Source organism: Vombatus ursinus, unplaced genomic scaffold, assembly GCF_900497805.2.
Source record: "Vombatus ursinus unplaced genomic scaffold, bare-nosed wombat genome assembly UNPS02009205.1, whole genome shotgun sequence".
In the NCBI taxonomy this organism is placed as follows: Eukaryota; Metazoa; Chordata; class Mammalia; order Diprotodontia; family Vombatidae; genus Vombatus; species Vombatus ursinus.
Genome location: NW_020948983.1, coordinates 55394354 through 55414863, shown reverse-complemented (window position 1 = coordinate 55414863; position 20510 = coordinate 55394354). Strand labels below are relative to the sequence as shown.

General features: G+C 36.6%; 1 protein-coding gene across 3 annotated transcripts in view; it reads left to right on the top strand.

Moving 5' to 3' along the window:
* INTS14 (integrator complex subunit 14) overlaps nt 1-20477 on the top strand; it is a 26018-nt gene extending 5541 nt beyond the window's left edge. The window contains exons 2-12 of one of the 3 annotated variants that reach the window (XM_027852169.1): nt 1588-1868; nt 2917-3024; nt 6522-6677; nt 7351-7469; nt 7885-8027; nt 10346-10438; nt 11894-12035; nt 12739-12872; nt 14894-15012; nt 15827-15892; nt 18898-20477. In XM_027852169.1, coding sequence (XP_027707970.1) covers nt 1647-1868; nt 2917-3024; nt 6522-6677; nt 7351-7469; nt 7885-8027; nt 10346-10438; nt 11894-12035; nt 12739-12872; nt 14894-15012; nt 15827-15892; nt 18898-19149 — 1554 coding nt within the window. In that variant the 5' untranslated portion in view covers nt 1588-1646 and the 3' untranslated portion in view covers nt 19150-20477. Of the gene's footprint in view, nt 1-1587; nt 1869-2916; nt 3025-6521; nt 6678-7350; nt 7470-7884; nt 8028-10345; nt 10439-11890; nt 12036-12738; nt 12873-14893; nt 15013-15826; nt 15893-18897 lie in introns of all 3 variants that reach the window. The other 2 variants (XM_027852168.1, XM_027852170.1) reach the window with 2 other exon arrangements.
* The last annotated feature ends 33 nt before the right edge of the window (nt 20478-20510 follow it).

The following is a 20510-nucleotide window of genomic DNA, read 5'->3' as shown; positions in this document are numbered from 1 at the left end:
TGTGTGTGTGTGTGTGTGTGTGTGTGTGTGTGTGTGTGTGTGTGTGTCTATGTGTCAGTAGTTTTAAATTTATCACAAACAGACAAGACAACCTTCTGTGTTGTCCAGGGGCCCAGGATTATTAGAAAGTTAGTTTGGTGGGAGAAGCCAAGAAGGATAGAAAGTATGTGAGACTAATTAGTGTTTTAAAGAAACAAAATTGTCCTATTGTATCAGCCTTCTCAGGTGGTGAAGAATAATTATCACCTTGCTCCAAGGACACAAATGTCTTTCCTTTTCAGTAGTACAGCCCCCGCTTCATTGAAAGGAGGTTCTTATACCTGATTTAAATTTGAATATTTTCCGTATCTTTGCAATATTGAAGAACTCAGGTCATGAATCAGCTTTCACAAACTAGATTAAGACTGGTAAATCGTAATGGGTGGCAGGTGTGTCTACCTCTGCACAAATCCCTATTACTTCTCTAGAAATAGTATATGTTCAATAGGCTTTTGTGTGCTGCTCTAAGAACCTAATTACAAATAATTTTTTTGTTGTTCTCACTCATGAACTTAGGGAGTGGAACTTGATCGTTAGGGACCATGTGTATTGTAATTTAAGAATCAGTAAAACCTAAGCATAAAAGTTTGCCTGATCCTTTGTTGTTATTAGTTCCTGAATGCTTGTTAGCACATCCACATGAGATGTTAGCTAGAAATTCTCACAACTTTGTGGCAAAAGAACTGAATGAACATGAAAGTCTATTTACATCTCTTTACATACTCTTCTGAACCCTTTTAATGGACCTATGTATATTTTTGCATTGTTATCATTATATACATACTACTTTTTATTCCGATTTTTTTACTTAACATTTCATATGTGTACCCATTTTCTATATTAATATAATCTACATAATTAGCCCTTAAATGGTCACATAGCATTGTGTTGCTGGAATACACCACAGTTCTGAGGTTTTTGCATCATTTCCAGTTTTTCACAAGTACACACTTGTTCTTTTTAACAGAAGCATTACACAAGGTAAGCTCATGGCTGAGGGTTATTTCATTGTGCCTTTTATAGTGATCCTGTCATTGACTTAAGCCAGTATTTCCAGGAGTAGAGCCTTCAGATCTGTTATGGTCTACCCGATATGATTAGTAATCCTGGGGGAAAAACTGAATGCAGGCAATATTTTCTCCTTGAAAATATTAAATGTGCAGTGTTTACTACATGGAGCATTTTGAGGGGATATAAAAGTAAACTTAGTTTTCCAGTTCCCTTTACCTTAGAGTTATTACATACGCCTAGATAAGGGATCAGCAGTGGGCAAGATTTGTCTCTCTGGCCATAGTTTACCAACCTCTTATCTAAATGATCATTTATTAGTTTTGTCAGTATATTTCAAACCTAGGAGTAATCTGTGGCCAAAATAATTTTAGAAGTGTTTCCCTAAGTAGCTTACTCATTTATCTTTCAATTCTCAGCTTGTCCTCTCCTTGCAACCCTAGATTACAAGGTTTACTCTTTTCCCCTTTGTCTCAGTTTGATAGAAAATAAAGAACCTGTTTTTCTACATGTAAGCAAAATACTTTTTTTTTCTTGCAGCATTCCCTCATTTATAGCTGTGTGTACAAGTGCCTCTTGGAAGTACAGATATTTTCATCATGCCGACCGTGGTGGTGATGGATGTGTCACTGTCTATGACTCGACCTGTCTCTATCGAGGGATCAGAAGAATATCAGCGAAAACACCTAGCTGCCCATGGTTTAACTATGTTATTTGAGCACATGGCTACCAATTACAAGCTTGAGTTTACAGCCTTGGTGGTTTTTTCTTCACTTTGGGAGCTGATGGTCCCTTTTACAAGAGATTATAACACTCTTCAGGTAAAATTAATCAACATGCATTGATTAAGTATTTATGTACCAGGCATTGTGCTAAGCACTGGTACAGTAAGAAATGAAGTATTTTCTATAGTAATCATGCTGAATTCACAAGCATTGATATAATATTTTACAGTATGTCTGGAATTACAAGGCTTACGGTCCTTAATATTAAAGCATAGCTATGTAGCAGGTGTCTTCAAATAGTAGTAAACTAGAATCTCCTGATAGATCTTAAAACCTTACCTTATTGAACTCTAAGCTGTTCACAACAGTCATGCTCTGTGTAACACAACCCTTTTCCATGGTTTTGACAAAATTCCCAGAGGAAATAAAACAAGTAGCCATAGCCCACTTCCTTCTATACTGCACTCATAATCAAACAGACCCTTCTCAGACCCAAAGTGAGACACTCTTTTTCAGGGTTTTAGCATTTTTAGAAATACTGGGAATCATAGGGTACATTTTCAAAAGATTCCAAGTTTAATGATTCCTTGTTTTGGCCTAACTATAGTTCTTTAGCCCAGGTGTAAACATGGATGGGTTATTCGGAATCCCATCAAGTAAAAGGAAGGAATAAAGGAAGTTTTAAACATTCTCTTTATTAGTGATAGTACTAAAAATAACATATATGTATATGTGTTTACATACATGTATGTGTGTGTGTTGTGCTTTAAGGTTTACTAAGTTCCTTATATACATTACTTCAGTTGATCCTCACAACAACCTTATGAAGGAGGTACTATTCTTATCCCCATTTTATAGGTGTAGATAGTGAGATTAAGTGACTTACCCAGGGTCCCACAACTAGTATGTGTGAGGCAGGACGGGAACCTGGGTCTTCCTGACTTCACATCCAGTGCTCTATGTCTGAAAAAAGTTAAAACCTTTCACAGTTTTATTTTAGAGGATAATTTAAAATTTGGACTAGCTGGATCTTAGGAATATATTGTTCCTTATGTAACATTGGCATCTTGAACAATTCATGCTGTTTTTATGGAACTAGTTAATGCAGTAAAGAAGAATGAATAACTGTCTTTTTTTCACTCAGGAAGCACTGAGTAATATGGATGATTATGATAAAACATGTTTAGAGTCTGCATTACTTGGTGTTTGCAATATTGTTCAACAAGAATGGGGTGGCTCGATTCCTTGCCAGGTAACAATTCATTTTCATTTCACTGAATTTCAGATATTAACCAATGAAGTATCTGATAAAAGATAGGTTTTATAATTTTTATGAACTTTGCTATGTTTCTATATAGAGAAATATATATATAATTTTATTTTATGTCTAATATAGTTACATAATTTCTTATAACCATTGTTACGTAATTTCTATAAACTTTACCTACATGGTTATTGTTGGTATATAATTTTTAAAAAGGCACTAAGTTTTGTATATTCAGTTCCACAAAAATTATATGTAATGGATATTGTGAACTTAGTACTATTTTGTATAGAACATAAAAGTATACTTCAGTGGAATTTTAGAATCACTTTCTTAGGGTGAGTGAAATTTTAGTAGCAGGCTTAAAATGCCAGTATGTAACACCACCACTTATGCAAAACTTGCCTTACTAAATAGGACCAGAAAAGCCAGCTATTTAACTAGACTTAGATATAGAATTAAAGTTGATGATTTAAGTAGCTTGCTTGTCTGGTTTCCCCTGTAAACTTTCCATTTTTAAATAAGATAGCAGTTAAAAGTAGCAAAGAAGTCTTCTAGAAGAAGATGCCTTTGAAAGTAGACATGTTGAAAATTGACATACATATAAATTGCAAAAAAGTGGAAATAGCCTTAGTGTCCAACAATAGGGGAATGATCAAATAAATTGTGGAACATTAGTATAATGGAATACTATAATGAAATGAAGGCTAGCAAATAAGAAGAATACAAAGAAATCTGGGAAGACGTTTTTGAAATACTACAAAATGAAAAAAGCAGAACTAAAAGAATGGAGGACACATAAATCAGGACCATATATGAGGAAAAGTGAATGAAAAAGGATAGATACAAAAATCCTGTTAAGAACTTAAATGTAAATGGTTATTAAGAACATTTAGTTGGCTTTATTGATGTTCAATATTAAATTTTTAATGAAGTATTTAATTTTGTTAAAGTGACAGTTGATAGCCAGGGAGACAAAAGAAAAATTAGATTTGTTCTGTTTGTCCCGAAAAGGTATCCAAAATGGTGGACTCACAGATCCTGTGAAGTATATTGTTCAAAGGCACTGTGCTGGCTTCTAACAATACAAATGCAATCTTTTGGGAGGCATCAACCGTTTCTTTAAATAGGTCATGTTGGAATTGTTTCAGTTATGTACTACAGCTTCTCATTTTTATTCTTTCTAATTTGCTATAAAAAGCTGATTGTCGGGGTGGCTAGGTGGCACAGTGGATAGAGTACCAGCCCTGGATTCAGGAGGACCTGAGTTCAAATCTGGCCTCAGACACATAACACTTACTAGCTGTGTGACCCTAGGCAAGTCACTTAACCCCATTGCCTAACCAAAAAATAAATAAATAAATAAATAAAATATATTGGGCATTTAAAAAAAAAAAGCTGATTGTCTACCTTTGAATACAGTTGATTCAGAAATGATACCCATGTTAGTAGGTTACTAATTTCCTTTCTATTAGAACATTATCAGTTTCACTTTTGATAAGGTTAGTTGGTACTTGACATGTCCAGCATCTATTGACTTTCTTTGTGAAGGTTTTCATTATATGTAGGTGTGAGGCCTCTGTATAGTCTCATTTCTGAATGCTGGACCATATTTTCCAGTATATGCTTTATTCTCCTCCCTTGTGGGGTTTTAGTTAAGTTCTTTCTTGAATTTCTTTACCTCTTCATCCTCTGCAACAGATCTGAATTGGCATCTAAGTTGTAGTTTCTTTGTAATGGTCTATCTGTAAACGTTTGCAACAATGATTGCAATACCAGATGAGCAAGTGTCCTGTTGAATGATGTTTCTTGTGTTTAGGCACATGATAAAAGCCATTGAACCAATACTTTTATTTGTCTCTATAGTGAGAAAATGAACTTCCTTTCTACTTATCTGCACTTATTTTGTTTTATGCTTCCATTTATAGCAGGAATGTCAAAATCAGAATGATTCAATTCCTCTTATAATAAGTATATATTGGTACTCATATTTAGAGTTCCAGCAGTCATGTTTACAGACAGTAATTAAACCATTATTCTTAGCATTCTCTGTGCCTGTTTCTACTGCTATAGTCATTGCAGAAATGGAGCCCCATAGGAGTGAAGACCATTTTATTTTTCTTTGTTTCATGAGTCACCTTGGCTAAAGATTTCATCACCGTGTGGTCAGCTTACTGGTAATGAGTAATTAGTTAGGTTGGTCCTCAGAAAGTCAACTTAAAATGTTACCAGGCCTACACTCGAAGCTATTACAGTATAGTAAAACATGACAGAGCTCACAGGCCTCTGGCTTAGCCTGGAAACCCCAAGGTCACCTCCTTTGCTGCCACAGTGGAATAGTGCTTTGTGGGTGGCCTTGCATATAGCAAGAACTTCATAAATAGTTGTTGAATTGAATTGAAATCAACCTGGGATCGCTTTATGAATCAGCAGTTCTGGCTCAAAATAATTTTGTGTTTTTTATTAAGAAGATCTGTCTGCAGATGACATTTATAATAAATAATAATGCATTTTAGTATCAACTGTTACTGGACTGGTTTGGTTTAATGTGAGATTTGGTTACCAAGATTTTAGGCAGCTATGATATGTCTTTGTTATCTGGATGTAGCACATACCTCCCATTTTGACTTTATATATAATATTTCATTATCACAGCATCTGGCAGAGCCTCTGTCATAAGTAAAGGATGAAACATAAAACATTTGGTGGTGCCTGGAAGATGTAGTTGCCTTGTAGTAAACTGACTGTCCCCATGACGGATTACCCTTTCAGGTGCCCTTCCCCCTTAGCAGTTGTTCTGTCTTCAAAGTAGCATATGCCATTTTGTCGTCATTGCAAGTTGTTAAATAAGCACATAAGTAATCTTGTACTGATGGTCCATTGTTACCAGAGATCCAGTCAAGGGAGAACGAAAACAGGCACACTATGTGTAAATAGAGAATACTCTCCAAAAATGTGCTACAATTTCACAATGCTTAGAAAGTAATGGAGAAGTTAATCATTTTTGCAATTCTGTCTACTCGTTACATTGAGTACATTAACGTCTGCAGCTAGAGCTGGATGCATTTACAAAGGCTGCATTGTGTGGTTTTTGTATTAAACAGAAGTATAAGAAAATATTTTTGTGGAGTTTATAGTTTGGGTATGTTCATTTAGGACAGGGATTGCCAGCCTTTCAGTAGTAGTATGTCAAGAGTCTGACCCTTGTTCTTCTTATATGGCCTGAGAGGCAAGCTACTGTTGCTTTAGAGTGAAGGGGGTGAGCTGATTATCATGTAGTGACTGACAACCCCAAGTCAGGAGATAGGAGTCTAGTTTCAAAATGTGACAAAGCAACTAATGGGTCTTGAGGTGTTGGGTTTTTTTAAATATTTAGAAGATTTTGATTGTTAAAGCAGCTAAGGAAAAATTAAAACATTGTTAAGTCTTATTGTTTAAGTATATATTTATTTAAATTATAAATCTTTACCTTCTTCTGTAAATAGGTTGTTCTAGTAACTGATGGATGTCTAGGCATTGGGAGAGGTTCACTGCGCCACTCGCTAGCGACTCAAAATCAACGAAGTGACAGTAATAGATTTCCTCTGCCTTTTCCTTTTCCATCTAAGTTATACATCATGTGCATGGCAAATTTGGAAGAGGTAAATTCTTCTACCTTAACAGTGAGCTAACTGTGATTTGATGGAATTCCCAAGTACTCTTTTAAGTTCTGCATTGTTGCTACATTGCCATGAGGACATACCTGAAGTCATTTTCTCTGGGCTGTTTCTCACGGGAGATGTTCAGATAGTGAATAGTTGAGATATTCTCTTCTGTAGTAAAGTGTCTCTCCTGCTGAGTAGTATCTCATTCTGTGCCTAAAGAAATATTGAAAAAAGTAGACTTTGAGCCTTAGTTTGAGAAACATTGTCCTTTTCTATGTTTCATTTATAAACACTTCTCAGTTTTTCCATTTACTTGAAGAAGTCATTTAATGTTTAAACAACAAACCAGAGGTTGTTAAAAACTATTACTTTGACATCCTTGCGGGGGGGGGGGGGGGGGGTGGAGGGGGGAATCATGGGTAAATACCAATTGTTCACCTCTGAGACAGTGAGTTATATATGATATTTTCATTTTATGAAATGATTTTCCTATTTCCTTCAATCAAGACTATTAGAGTTGTTTTTTTAAAGACTTAAAATTATTTTTTCTCTTATCTGCCATAAAATATCTTGATTTTTATTGTCTATGTTATCTTGGCTTTGACCTGAGTGAGCTGATATTTATTTGGCATTTTCTGCATCTTTTAAGAGAGATTTTCCTGCTTTATAGCTCCAGAGCTCAGATTCCCTCGATTGTCTTGAACAACTCATAGACTTAAACAATGGCGAAGGACAGATTTTTACCATTGATGGTCCCCTGTGTTTGAAGAATGTACAGTCTATGTTTGGGTGAGTCTATGTTTGGAACTTAACAACTTTCTTATAATCTATCATTATAATTTAACATTAGAACTCAAGCATCTATGTTGTTATTTTGAACTGTGACATTGTGTTTCCCTATATTGCCCATTTTAAAGATGTAATAGTTAGTATAACTGATATTTTTAAGTACAGATGAAATGGTAATGTCTATGGTTATCTCTCCACAATAATTCCGCACTTTCAAAGATGAATTTGCTCTTGGGCTTTTTTCAGATGAATTCCTATATTAAGAATGTCATGTTTCGTTGTACTTCACAAATAAGTTGGTTAGACTTCAGTTGTGAAGTAATCTTAAAGGAAAACAAGTTTACATCTTTCATTAGTATTTTCAGTTACTTTTGAATATTACTCTAGCACTTAATAATGAATCATCACATTTTAGGAAACTGATAGACCTGGCATATACACCTTTCCATGCTGTTCTCAAATGTGGTCACTTAACATCTGATGTGCAAGTCTTCCCTAGACCAGAACCTTTTATTATAGATGAAGAAATTGATCCTATTCCTAAAGTAATAAATACAGGTAATTTTAAAAAATATATTTCTATATTACTTTTCTGTCTTCTTTTCCTGTTGAGCTTCTCGTCCCTCTTCTGGCTTATTTCTTTCTTCTAGGTTTAACACATAATGTTGGCACTGTTACTGGTCATGGTGTCATTATTAGAATTTGCTTTGGACAGGAGGTTGTGATATCTGAAAGGCAGCCGATTTGGAAATTTTTATGTGAAGAACACAGGTTAATTTCCTAGGGAAAAGAACATGGGGTTTGAAGTCAGAGGAGATCCTAGCTCTGCCACTTTACCTACTACCAAGGGAACACAAGTATTAAAATGTGACAGACTTCACCTTTCTGGAGCTCAGTGTTTTCATTGTTACATGAGGAGGTTGGAAGGTTTCTAAGATTTTTTCCAGCTTCAAGTCATATAAGCCAGACCTGAGTCAGGAAGAGCTGAATTCAAATCCAGAATCAGCCACTTTACTAGCTGTGTGTTCCTAGACAAGTCACTTAATCGCTATTTGCCTCAGTTTGCTCGTCTGTAAAATGGGGATAATAATAGTACCTATCCTCTCAGGGTTTTTGTAAGGATCACATAATATTTGTAAAACACTTAGCACAATGTGTGGTATATATTAAATGCTTTATAAATATTAGCTATTATCATTATTGTTGTTAGTGCCCACAATTGAAATCCATATTCAGAGACTACTACACATGCCCAAATACTATAAAATCTTTAGGATTGGCATCCTTACTGAATCTTAGTGATGACCTTTGGAATTTCATTATAACAATCATTGCCATAGGCAAGGTGAGGCTTCTGGAGTTGCTGTTACAGGCTGCAGTTCTGACCCTTCCACATCCGAGCTTTCAGTTCCTTTCTCTGGGTCTTGGTTCCTTTATCTGTGACCAAAGGGGTCTCAATGAATGAGACATCGCAGACATTCCTTCCATCTATAAAATATATTAGAATGCTGTCATTCTGCTGCCAGTACCATGGCTAAGTGAAAAGGATGTGCTGAATTCTTATTTATTGTAAACTCTAGCTGAAAAATGTAAAACAAAAATAATGATAGTTCATATTTATTTGGCATTACAATGTTTGCAAAATGCTTCATATTCACTATTTCGCTTGAACCTTAATACAGCTTTGTGTAGGTGGTGCTCTTATCATTATCATTTTACTGATGAAGAAACTAAGGCTTGGGGATGTGAAATGCCTTGCTCCTGGTCATAAATTAAGTGACTGAGGTGGGATTCAAAACCAGGGCTTCTGACTCCATGCCCTGCACACTGTCAACTGTGCTATGCTGCCTCTCAAGTGAAAAATGGCAGGAGTAAAAGAGGAGATGCCATTCAGCCTTCAAGTATGGTCCTGCCTGAAGTGAAACCTGTGTCATGCAGGGTTCAAGAGTTTGAGGAAAATTAATTATTTTTGGATTTTCTTGTTTTTTCCCAAATGATCAGCTTTCTAACAATCACTTCTGGTGATAGAACTCCTGACCAGGGTTAGCTAAACCTTATTGATTGTGTTGGTTTTTTCATGGTACATCATTATAAGCCACTTACTATTTTGGTGATGCATTTCCTCCAAATGTCTTTACTTTTGATATTGATTATTGTCAGGAGAACTAAGGTGTTCCTTCAAAATATTTCGTTGATGCATTGAAAGTATGTTTTCAGTTGTAGTTAACAACAAAGTTTTGATTTTCATTTAACTTTTCAATAAATTCAAGGAACTATATTTTGGTGTATATACAATATAGTAGCTAAAAGGTTAAAAAAAAAACACAAAACCCTAGCCATTCATAAAGTAAAAAGAAAAATATCAAAACTTTAGACACCCAGAAATCATTTCATCATCTTTTGGCCTTGCCCTTTGTTATGCATTCAGGTTATTTCCTTCATTTAAAGATCCATTCTCCTTCCCTTAAAAAAAAATAAAATTCCACCTTCCCCAAAGAAAGCTGATCAGATCTGCTTTGAAAGTGTTTGGACTCCCCCTAGTGATCTTCATTTGGGGTTCCTTGAGCTTATGTCTGCAGTTATGACCTCCATTCCATATATTTCCATAGAGAACTGTATCTTCATCTTATTTATAATGTAACTTGAATTCATTAGAAGAAAGATATAACTGCTTTCATTTCCTGGGAAGTTTGTTAATTGAGAAGATACTACATAAGAGGAATTTTTAATAACTTTTCCATCCAGCTCATCACACTTGAATTCAGCTGAAAAATTATATTATTGAAATTTCCATTTTTATGTTTAAATAAAATAGGACAGATGCTTAGGGCTTGCCTAACATATGAATTAAAATTATGTTGAATCTTTCCTTCCAGATCTGGAAATAGTGGGTTTTATAGATATAGCTGATATTTCAAGCCCCCCAGTTCTGTCTAGGCATCTGGTCCTGCCCATTGCTCTTAACAAAGGTGAGTTCTCCTTTTAACTTTGGTGCATGTACAAAAGATCTTATAATCCAAATGTGTTTTAAATGGTCCATACAGTTAAAGAGGGATATTTACTTTATAGGATTTTGTTTTTTTGGGTGTTGTTTTTTGTTTTTTGTTTTTGGTGAGACTTGCCCAGGGTCACACATCTAATAAGTGTCAAGTGTCTGAGGCCAGATTTGAACTCAAGTCCTCCTGACTCCAAGACTGGAGCTCTCTATCCATTGCGCCACCTAGCTGCCCCACTTTATAGGATTTTAGAGAAGGAGAGATTGTTGTATTGGGTTAAAAAAAAACAAACTGTACAGAGCCTAACAAATCAGAAAAACAATAATGCTGCTCCATATCTCATGCCATCACTCAATCACTCCAGGGACTCTTAGGATGCAAGACATTATCCAAGGTGCTGTGAGGCATTCAGGGGTCCTGAATCTTTTAAGAAGCTCTCTCAGTTTAGATGAAGATGAAACATAATTGAAAACTCACAGGATCTGTGACTTTGTTGGTGAGGGTACCTTCTCCACTGCTCACCACATGCATTTTATGGCTCCCTCTGGCTTGAGGGCATAGGTGGGCTCTGGGAGTGTCTGGGACCACAATATTCCTCATCTAGCTTGCTGATGAGCCTTCCCGAATTTATCTAGGCTGGACCTCAGGCAACATACAATCACTGCCCATTACTCACGGTCTTTCCAGTTTGGTACCAAACCTGTCTGAACTTGTGTTCTTTTGTCATAGCCTTCAAAAATCCAGGGTCACCTCCACAGCACGCTGAGACTACAGAGTAGAATTTCTCCTTGTTGGTTCCTCTACCTTTTAAAGGATCCTTTTGAAAACTGAGTTTTACATTCTTTAGGTTTTGCATAGTAGCTGTTTATTTATATTTAAATTGATTAATTTCAACATTAAAGTATTGTAACAAATTTTCATTCCCTCTAAAGTTTCCATCAGGATTCTTTGTCCATTCATTTACATTCACGTTTCCTCTTAAATACTCATAGTCATGGTTAATGTGTACTTCATGCTTGGTTCTACTTTTTTGTCTTATGTGTCATTTCAGAAAGGTCTTATATTTCTTTGCATTCCTCATACTTGTCAATATTAATTACATTATGGTATTCCATACATTCTCATTACAATTTATTTTACATTTTCCTCTTGTTGGTCATTTGGTTTTATTCCAGTTTTTTGCAACTACTTGTAATGAAAAGCTCTTTTCTTTAAAAAAAAAACTTTCAGTGTATATTCCCATAATTGGAATTATTAGCTTAAAGGGTATGTGTATTTTTGTAACTTTTATTTAGTATTGCCAGATTGCTCTCCAGAAAGAGTCTACAAATGTACAATTGCATGACAAAGTTATTTTCCCCTAGTTTTTCAGGGATTTTGTATTTGAACTTTGTCTAACCAGTTTCCCTCTTTGCTTTTGCATAGAAGGTGATGAGGTAGGTACAGGCATCACTGATGATAATGAAGATGAAAATTCAGCTAATCAGATTGCTGGCAAAATACCCAACTTTTGTGTCCTGCTCCATGGCAGCCTGAAAGTAGAAGGAATGGTGGCAATTGTTCAGTTAGGGTAAGGATCCTTCAGGTCTATCTAAAGGTCATTCCTGTCTCAGGAATTCTGATTCAGTAAATGCAAAGTGAGATACTTCTCAAATTTGAAGGAAATGGATTTAATTCTACATATTATGTATTTTTACATGTATATATATACATATATATATGTATATATACACACACACACACATGCATATGTTTATTATATGTGTGCACACATATATTAGAAAGTGAGAGACAAGTTTCTCATTCTAGAGGAAACTAAGGGGTAGGGAGATATACATCTATATGATAAATATAGATATAGTGTATATATGTCTATATCAATATGTACATATATTTATGTTATAAATCTACATAGCATATAGATATTATACATGTTATATAGTATTATATTGTATATTACACATGTATAGATGTGTATATCTCTATATTGATATATATCTCTCTATATATGTATAATATATAGGTGAGAAAGGGTTAGAAGACAAACAAAGTGCTCTTAACCCCTGTGCCTCTTTTAGAGATGGCTCTGCCCACAGGAAACATTGTGCAGACTCAGGATTTTATATCAATGAGGTAACTGATTTTTTTAGGCAAAAAAAAAATGATTGTAGAATAGACTTGTTAAATGTTAAGTGGGGTTTGGGGGTAAGGAGGTATGAGATAGCATTGCCAGCCTTGATGTTCCTCTGATCTTCCATATTTTTTTTACACAGTCCTGAGTGGCATGGGATGCTATACTCTCAAGCCGACAGCAAGAAGAAATCAAATCTCATGATGTCTCTCTTTGAGCCTGGCCCAGAACCTCTCCCTTGGTTGGGGAAAATGGCACAACTGGGGCCTATTTCAGGTACAACTTTTATAAGGTCCTACTCACTCCTCTGTTTTCCTTGTATTTTTTTTTTCCTGTTTGCCCTATTTTTTTTGTTCTCTGGCTACCATATTCATTCCTTAAGAGAACTCCCTTCCTTTGAGCATTATATTTTTTGAATATGGAATAAATTGCTCAGATTTCCATTTAAACAGAGATTGAAAAGCTTACTTTAAAAAAAAAAGGTAAAACTTCATTTTTGAACTTAGCACGTGCACGAGATATTTTAAATCCCAGTAATCCTGCAAAGTAAAGAGTTTCTCAAGTTGTTTACAAACAATCCTTTGGAGTATGTGATTTCAAGTGTCTTGAAATAGACTTTTCCATCTACAATAGGAAAATTTTCTCAATTCAGTAGTTATTTATTTAACACCTAGCATTTGCTTAGCATGCTGCTAAGTGCTTTGGGAGATACAGAAGAAATATAAGCTACTATATCTACCCAGAGTGAGCTTATAGTTTTATTGGATAGACAAGACATACTGTATTAGTCTAATGTAGCTTGTTCTTTCTGGCTTTGGGGGAAAGGAACTACTTGGCACCCTCACCAGAAAGGTTGAATCATTAAATGGTGATAGCAAAAGGATACACATGTATTGAAGTGATATTAGCCATGTAGTGTTCTTGTGTCCCAGCATTACCAGTGTTGGTGTGCAAAGCAGGCTTCTCTCAACAAAAGGGGTTTGCATCGTTTGAGACAACAGAATTCAATGACCCAATTCCCCTTTGTAATCTACTTCTATATATCATCTTATGAGAGGAAGAAGTGTTCATAGTGACAGCATCAGGTGACCCCTTGTTTCAGTGCTGATTTGTTAGCCCCTTCTATCGACCTTCCTCTCAGGCTTCACGATCCCTCATGTTATGGCAATAGCTGGCTTGTAAAAGAATCTCTAGTACAATGTGGGGAGGTTGGCTCATTCTCTGTTTCAAGCAACTACACACACACACACACATTCATATGCAGGCATGATGTAAGATAGAGAAGCTGAGTGTATTACTCCTTCCATTATCTGGAAAAGGAATTCTTAGACCTCTTGGCTAGGCATAGTTTCCAGTAAGTCTGCTCTCAAGTGACTCAGAAGAACCTGCATGCTTTAAGTCCCATTACACAGACCATCACATAAAAATTTTTGGGACAACATAAGACAGTAAATAACCAGGTTCCAAAATGTGTACTGTTAGCATTAAATACTACTATATATAAGAATGAGAGTGGTATGAGTGGAATCTGTCCTCTCTGGAAGAGAAGGTTTATATTGGCCAGAAGTTAAAATAGGGTTGCATAATTAGAATGGTACACACGGAAGAACACTGAGGTAAGATTATGGAGGGCCATGAATATGAGGGTGAAGAACTTGCCTCAAACCCATGCTGTAATTAGTAAACACTTTGACCAGGAAGCAGGTGCCCTTTAGTAAATGCAAATTTAGTGATACTTTAGTGATACTTCCATTTCTGCAGATAGGTTAAAAGATGAAATGTGTCTCTAGGAGTTTTTAGGGGCAATATTTGAAAATGCCACGAGATGGAGATATTTCTCCATTTAAGTCTTTCTCTGCTTGTTCTTTATCATTTTCTTTGTATCACTTGCTCATTCTTGTGGAGTCTTATGTTCCCTATTAGTTTTAAAAGCAAATGAATAGAATAAGTTTAGTAATTCTTAGAAAAAAATGGACAATCTCTTTTTTGCTTATGTGAACCTCAGTTTATTTTTCCTTTGGATCAATGACCCAAGATAGTGGCCTTCCATAAAAAAAGATTCCTTAGCCCTGAGAAACTATTGGAATTTTTTGAGTAGAAAACTGACCTGTCATAAGGTTGTAAGTGCTCTAGAGGTAATTTAAACTTAATTTTTGCAGCCTTTTTCTGCTATTGGTTGATTAGAAATTTAACTTCATGTTTAGAGAAATGGATTTAATGCCCTCTAGGTATAAATGTTATTTCCTTGATCTAAGGTTGCTAGAGCATCATTTTTAGAAAGCTTCATTTCCTTTAAGATGCCAAAGAAAATCCTTATGGTGAAGATGATAACAAGAGTCCTTTCCCCTTGCAACCTAAAAACAAGCGCAGCTACGCCCAGAATGTGACTGTGTGGATTAAGCCGAGTGGTTTACAGGTAATGCCTTCACTTTGCTTTGTCATCAGTGATTGGAGCTGTGATTCCAAAGTTCCCCTATTTTGAGGGGCGTGGTGGCAGACAGAAACAGATCCTTACTTTTATAAGGGTAATATTCCTCCTGCTCAAATATAATAACTTTTAAAAATAAAGTCACATCTGTAATTGGCTGCCCACTGAAGCACATTTTCTATTTGTTCTTCCAAAATAAGCAAAATCAGGAGAGACATTTGGGCCCCAGGACCAAGAAAAGACTTTCTACTCATCCTGTGGCTTCTCCTGATTTCCTGCCCAACAGATACTAGGAGTCAAAAGCATCTTCTTTCTTTTTTAAGTTCTCTGTCTCTGGCCCGGTCAGCTCCCAGCCATCTCCCTACAAGTTTCCTTGGGAGGAAAGCAATGAGCTTATGAAAAGGAAAAGCACGTACAGAACTTCGAAATTTAAAAAATGTGCCTGTAGTCATCAAGCTGAAAAGAAAACCACAGAGGTAGCTGATGAGTTTTAGATATGTAAAAAGTTTTATATGTATTTCTTTTTCACGAGATCATTTGCAGATTAACCTGCCTCCCAAGACGATGTGTGAATGCTTCATGTTCATTTATAAAGCCCCCTGAGAAAAAAGCACTATGCATGTATTTAAAAAAATAAATACAACAGAAATAAAGTCAGACAGTGAGGAATCCTCACACTGACAGATCTACTAAGTGGAATTATTATAGTTTATTGAATTAGTATGTTCAGAAACATTTCTCACTCTTTTCCACTCTTCCTCTTCCTACCTGATTAGTAACAAGTTTTTCCCTCCTTTAATAGACAGATGTACAAAAGATTTTAAGAAATGCAAGAAAACTGCCTGAAAAAACACAAACATTCTATAAGGTGAGAATGATGGGATCAGGGACTTTGGGGTAGGTACATTTGATTAAGTGAACCAAGGTCCTGCTAAACGTGATTGGTTGATAACAAGCTATTTTATATTTTAAGACAAGACAATTGGATACCTACTTTATCCTTCTGCCTCCAGATAGGAATTCTTGTCAATAGTTATTTCCATCTGGGATGAGATACTTCTAAATGTTTGTGAATTCCTATTGGGTTTGAATCTCATAGGACTGTAAATAGCTCAAACTTCTAAAAAAAAAATTATTGTTGCCTTTTGTTTTTTGTGCTAGTCATTACCTAGTGTAGAGACCTTCCTGTAACAAAGAAAAACAACTAAGCAAAACTGAGCAACACAACAGCCATTAATGGTAGTGTGTGCAACATTGTCCATCCATAGTTCCCCACCTTTCTACTGAGAGAAGGGAAGTATATTTCATCATTGGCCATTGAATTTAATCCAAATTCACCTCTGTTTAGTATTGTTTTCATTTATAATATCATAGTCATTGTGAATACTGTGCTTCAGGTTCTGTTTTCTTTACCCTGCATCACAACATGTAAGTCTTTACACATTTCTCTGAATTCCTCATATTTGTCATTTCTTGTGGAGTATTTTATTACATTTCTGTGTCACAGTTTGTTCAGCCATTCTTCTCTTCCCACCCTCATTGAAACGCCAAACTTTTCAATAGTTTTACCACAGAAGTTGTGTCCCAGAACTACTTGTGAAAAATAAGTATTTATGAATTGGCCTAGCGTTAGCTTTAGGGTCATCAGAGGTAATAAAGATGCAAAGGAGGAAACTTTGATGTCTCGTAACTCCATTGTCATTCCAGAATATAACTGAAATTCATTTAAAGAACAGCATGGAATAGCCTGACTTGTCATTGTTGGTGCCACATCTAACTAGATACGGCCCCCGAGGATGATCTCTTGATCTTGGAAGAACATCCTCCAGGTTCTCTGCCTTTGAGTGCTCCTTCTGCTGTGCCGCGCCTCCCATTAGCATGGCCTTAACATCACTGTGCACTCTCAGCTTTGGCTCAGACCTTCCAAACATGTTACAATCTGAAACATAGTCTGATGGACAGCATAGCTGGAGTTCATCTCATTCCCATGAGATATTCCCGTGAGGTTCAAAGAAGGATCCTTATCACCACCAGGCCTTTCACACTCACCAGCATGTACACACATTTGCATAAAAATACTGGCAAATGCATTGTTAAACTTTTGAAAACAGGTTTCTTCTGAGCACAAGTAGACACTTAAATATTGGATGTTCTTGTTTTTCCACTACCTATGTGACTATTTCTCAGGTCTCCTTTGCTGGCTCATCATTCATAACACACCATTAAACTATGGGCTTTCTCTATGGCACAGTCCTGTGGTCTCTCTTCTCATTCTGTTCTCTTTTTCAGTGACCTCAATCTGGTTAAATGATCATTTTTGTGCAGATGATTCTCAGAGATCAGTATATCCAGTCCTAACCCCTCCCTTGAGCATTAGCCCCATATCTCCAGTTGCCTATGAGACATTTCAAGCTGGATATCCCAGAGACATTTTAAACTCAACATGTCCTAAGTAGAAATCAGGGGCAGCTAGGTGGCGTGGTAGATAGAGCACCGGCCCTGGAGTCAGGAGGACCTGAGTTCAAATCTGGCCTCAGACACGTAACACTCACTAGCTGTGTGACTCTGGGCAAGTTACTTAACCCTAATTGCCTCACCAAAAAAATAAAAAAACAAAAATCATCACTTTTCTCCCCAAAGTGATACTATGTTTAAAAACCAGGTGTGATTCTAAGGTAATGAGAGAGAGAGAGAGAGAGAGAGATCATTAATGTTCTTTTTTTTCCTCATTCATTTCAAAAAAAAAAAAAAAACTTTTACCCCTCTTCAGATTTCCCTATTTCTATCTAAGGCAGCACCATCATTATTCATCTCCCAGACTCATAACTTTGGTGCTACCTTTACTCCTCATTCTCCTTTATCCCGTAGTTGTAAAATCTTGACATTTCTACCTCCACAAAATCTCTCCTATCTGACTTTTCTCTACATACATGTTGTTATTGAGTCATTTTAGTCGAGTCCAACTGGGGGTTTTTAGTCCCATTTGGGGTTTTCTTGGCAAAAATACTGGAGTGGTTTGCCATTTCTTTCTCCAGCTCATCTTACAGATGAGGAAACTGAGGCAAACAGGGTTGAGTGACTAGCCCAGGCTCACACAGTTTGTGTCTGAGGCCAAGTTTTAACTCAGGAAGATGAACCTTCCTGACTTAAGGACCAGTACTCTATCCACTGTGCTACCTAGTTGCCCACCTCTCTACTTACTTAGCTGCCTCCTTAGTTCAGCCCCCATCACCTGTGAACTAGATTATTGCAACATCCTCCTAAATGGTCCCCTTGCCTCAAATATCTCCCCATTCTAATCAGTCCTTCACACTGTTATCAAAGTGACTTTCCTTAATTGCACATATAATCATGTCACTGCCTTAAGTAACTCCAGTGACACCCTCTGACTTCTATGATAAAACATAAACCTTTTCGTTTTTATAGTTCTTCACAACCTGACCCCAACCCATCTTTCCAATCTCAGTGTACATTACTTCCCCCTTCTACCCAAGCTGGCCTTCTCTGTTCCTCATACAACACTCTATCTCCTGTTTCTTTTACCCTGTGCCCCTCATGCCTGTAATACACTCCCATCTCACCTCCACCTTTTCGAATTCCAGTCTTCATTCAAGGCTCAGTTCAAGTACCACCTAAATGGAGCCTTTTTTGATCTCCCCAACTTCTAGAATTCTGCCTCCCAAACTACCTTGTACTTATACCACTTTGTTATTATTCTCTTCATATTTATTCTGTATGTGCACATATGTTTGTATCCCCAGGGTATGACATGTAGTTGGTGTTTAATAAACATTTATTGGCTGATGAAATTTTTCTTGATTTTTATGAAAAAGACTTACTCCAAAGTAGCATTTCATTTGTGTTTTGTTTCAGGAGTTAAACCGTTTACGAAAGGCTGCCCTGGCATTTGGCTTCCTGGATCTCTTGAAGGGAGTAGCTGACATGCTAGAAAGGGAGTGCACCCTCCTTCCTGACACAGCCCACCCTGATGCTGCATTCCAGCTATCTCATGCTGCCAGGCAACTCAAACTAGCCAGTACCGGTACCTCAGATTACACAGCTTATGATCACAATATCACCCCCCTTCAGACAGACTTTTCTGGAAGCAGCACTGAAAGAATGTGAAGTTGGCTTGTTTGGGGAACATTTTCTTTGAGAGAGAGACTTCCAAAGTGGGAAGAGGAGTCAGGAAATGAAAACCTGTATCTAAAGAATCTCCCCCCAAAATTCCTAGAAGTAGTTAACTCCTTAGCTTCCATGGTGGGGAGAAATGTGTCCAAGGCTCTGGTTTCTGAAGGACACTAGTTGTTTGTGCTATGCAAACTTCCTAGGCAGCTTTGGCTGGGAGTGGAGCTCTCTAGATCCTCGAGCAGCTGTATGGAAACTCACCAGTAGGAGCTTTCCCTCCCTGACCTCCAGAAAGGGGTTTGCTCTCCTGCTTTAAAAGCCAACCAGCAAAAGGACAGGAATTTTCTCTAACATCTGCACTTGGAATGAACAACTCAGACAACCAAGAGATTGCCCTTGTTAAACCTTAAGTAAAATGGTGATACTGATGATGCTGTTTAAGATGCAGTTTTAAAAAATGATACATATAGTACATATAAAAATGATTGGGGCTTTTTTTTTAAGTTTTAAGGTAAATGAACAATAAAAGCCTTGATTTTATAAAATGGTTTCACTTGGAGACTAATACTTCCAATTTCATTTGTTTTCCAACCTATTTACCAAGTATAATTTCAATTTCCTTATAATTAACCCATCAATATTTAAGTCTTAATCTACAGGATTTTAAGAGTTTACTGAAACAGTACAGGTCTCAAACAACACGTCCCCTTGAATTGCGCTTTGGGTTAGGCTGTTTGTGCACAAGTTTATTACCTTCCTAATCACTGCATATAGGCCAAGGTTCAGTCAAAATCAAGTTCTGGCAAAATGAAAGAAAAATCTAAGGTAGGAATAGTTATGTAATTTTTTTAAAAAATGGCACTGAATTGAGAATGAGGAGATCTGCGTTCTTGTCCCAGCTTTGTCACAAACTAGATATGAACTCAAGCAGCAACTCCATCCATCTTCAGCTGATCTACAAAAATGAGAGGACTGGACTTCAGGGGTTCTTGACCTTCTTTGTCATGACCCACTTCCACAATGCCTTTAGATGCGTAAAACAAAATGTATAGGCGTAAAAAGGAGACCAATTATTTTGAAATAGTCATCAAAATATTTTTTTAAAAAGCCAAATTCAAGGACTTGGAACCCGTGGACTAGATGATCTCTATGATCTCTTACAGCTGTTTCAGTGACTATGCCACTCAGAGCCTCTGAAAACGTGGACAAGCAACATTTCCCATCGTTGGCTGGCTGTTCCATAGTTTCCTATGGAAGCAACATTGTGCCCAATATGGAAGAATGTCTTAGATAAAAGTTTTATGAAAATAAAAGTTAGAATGAGTCCAAATTAAAGCAAATGAATCTGCCATGGAAGT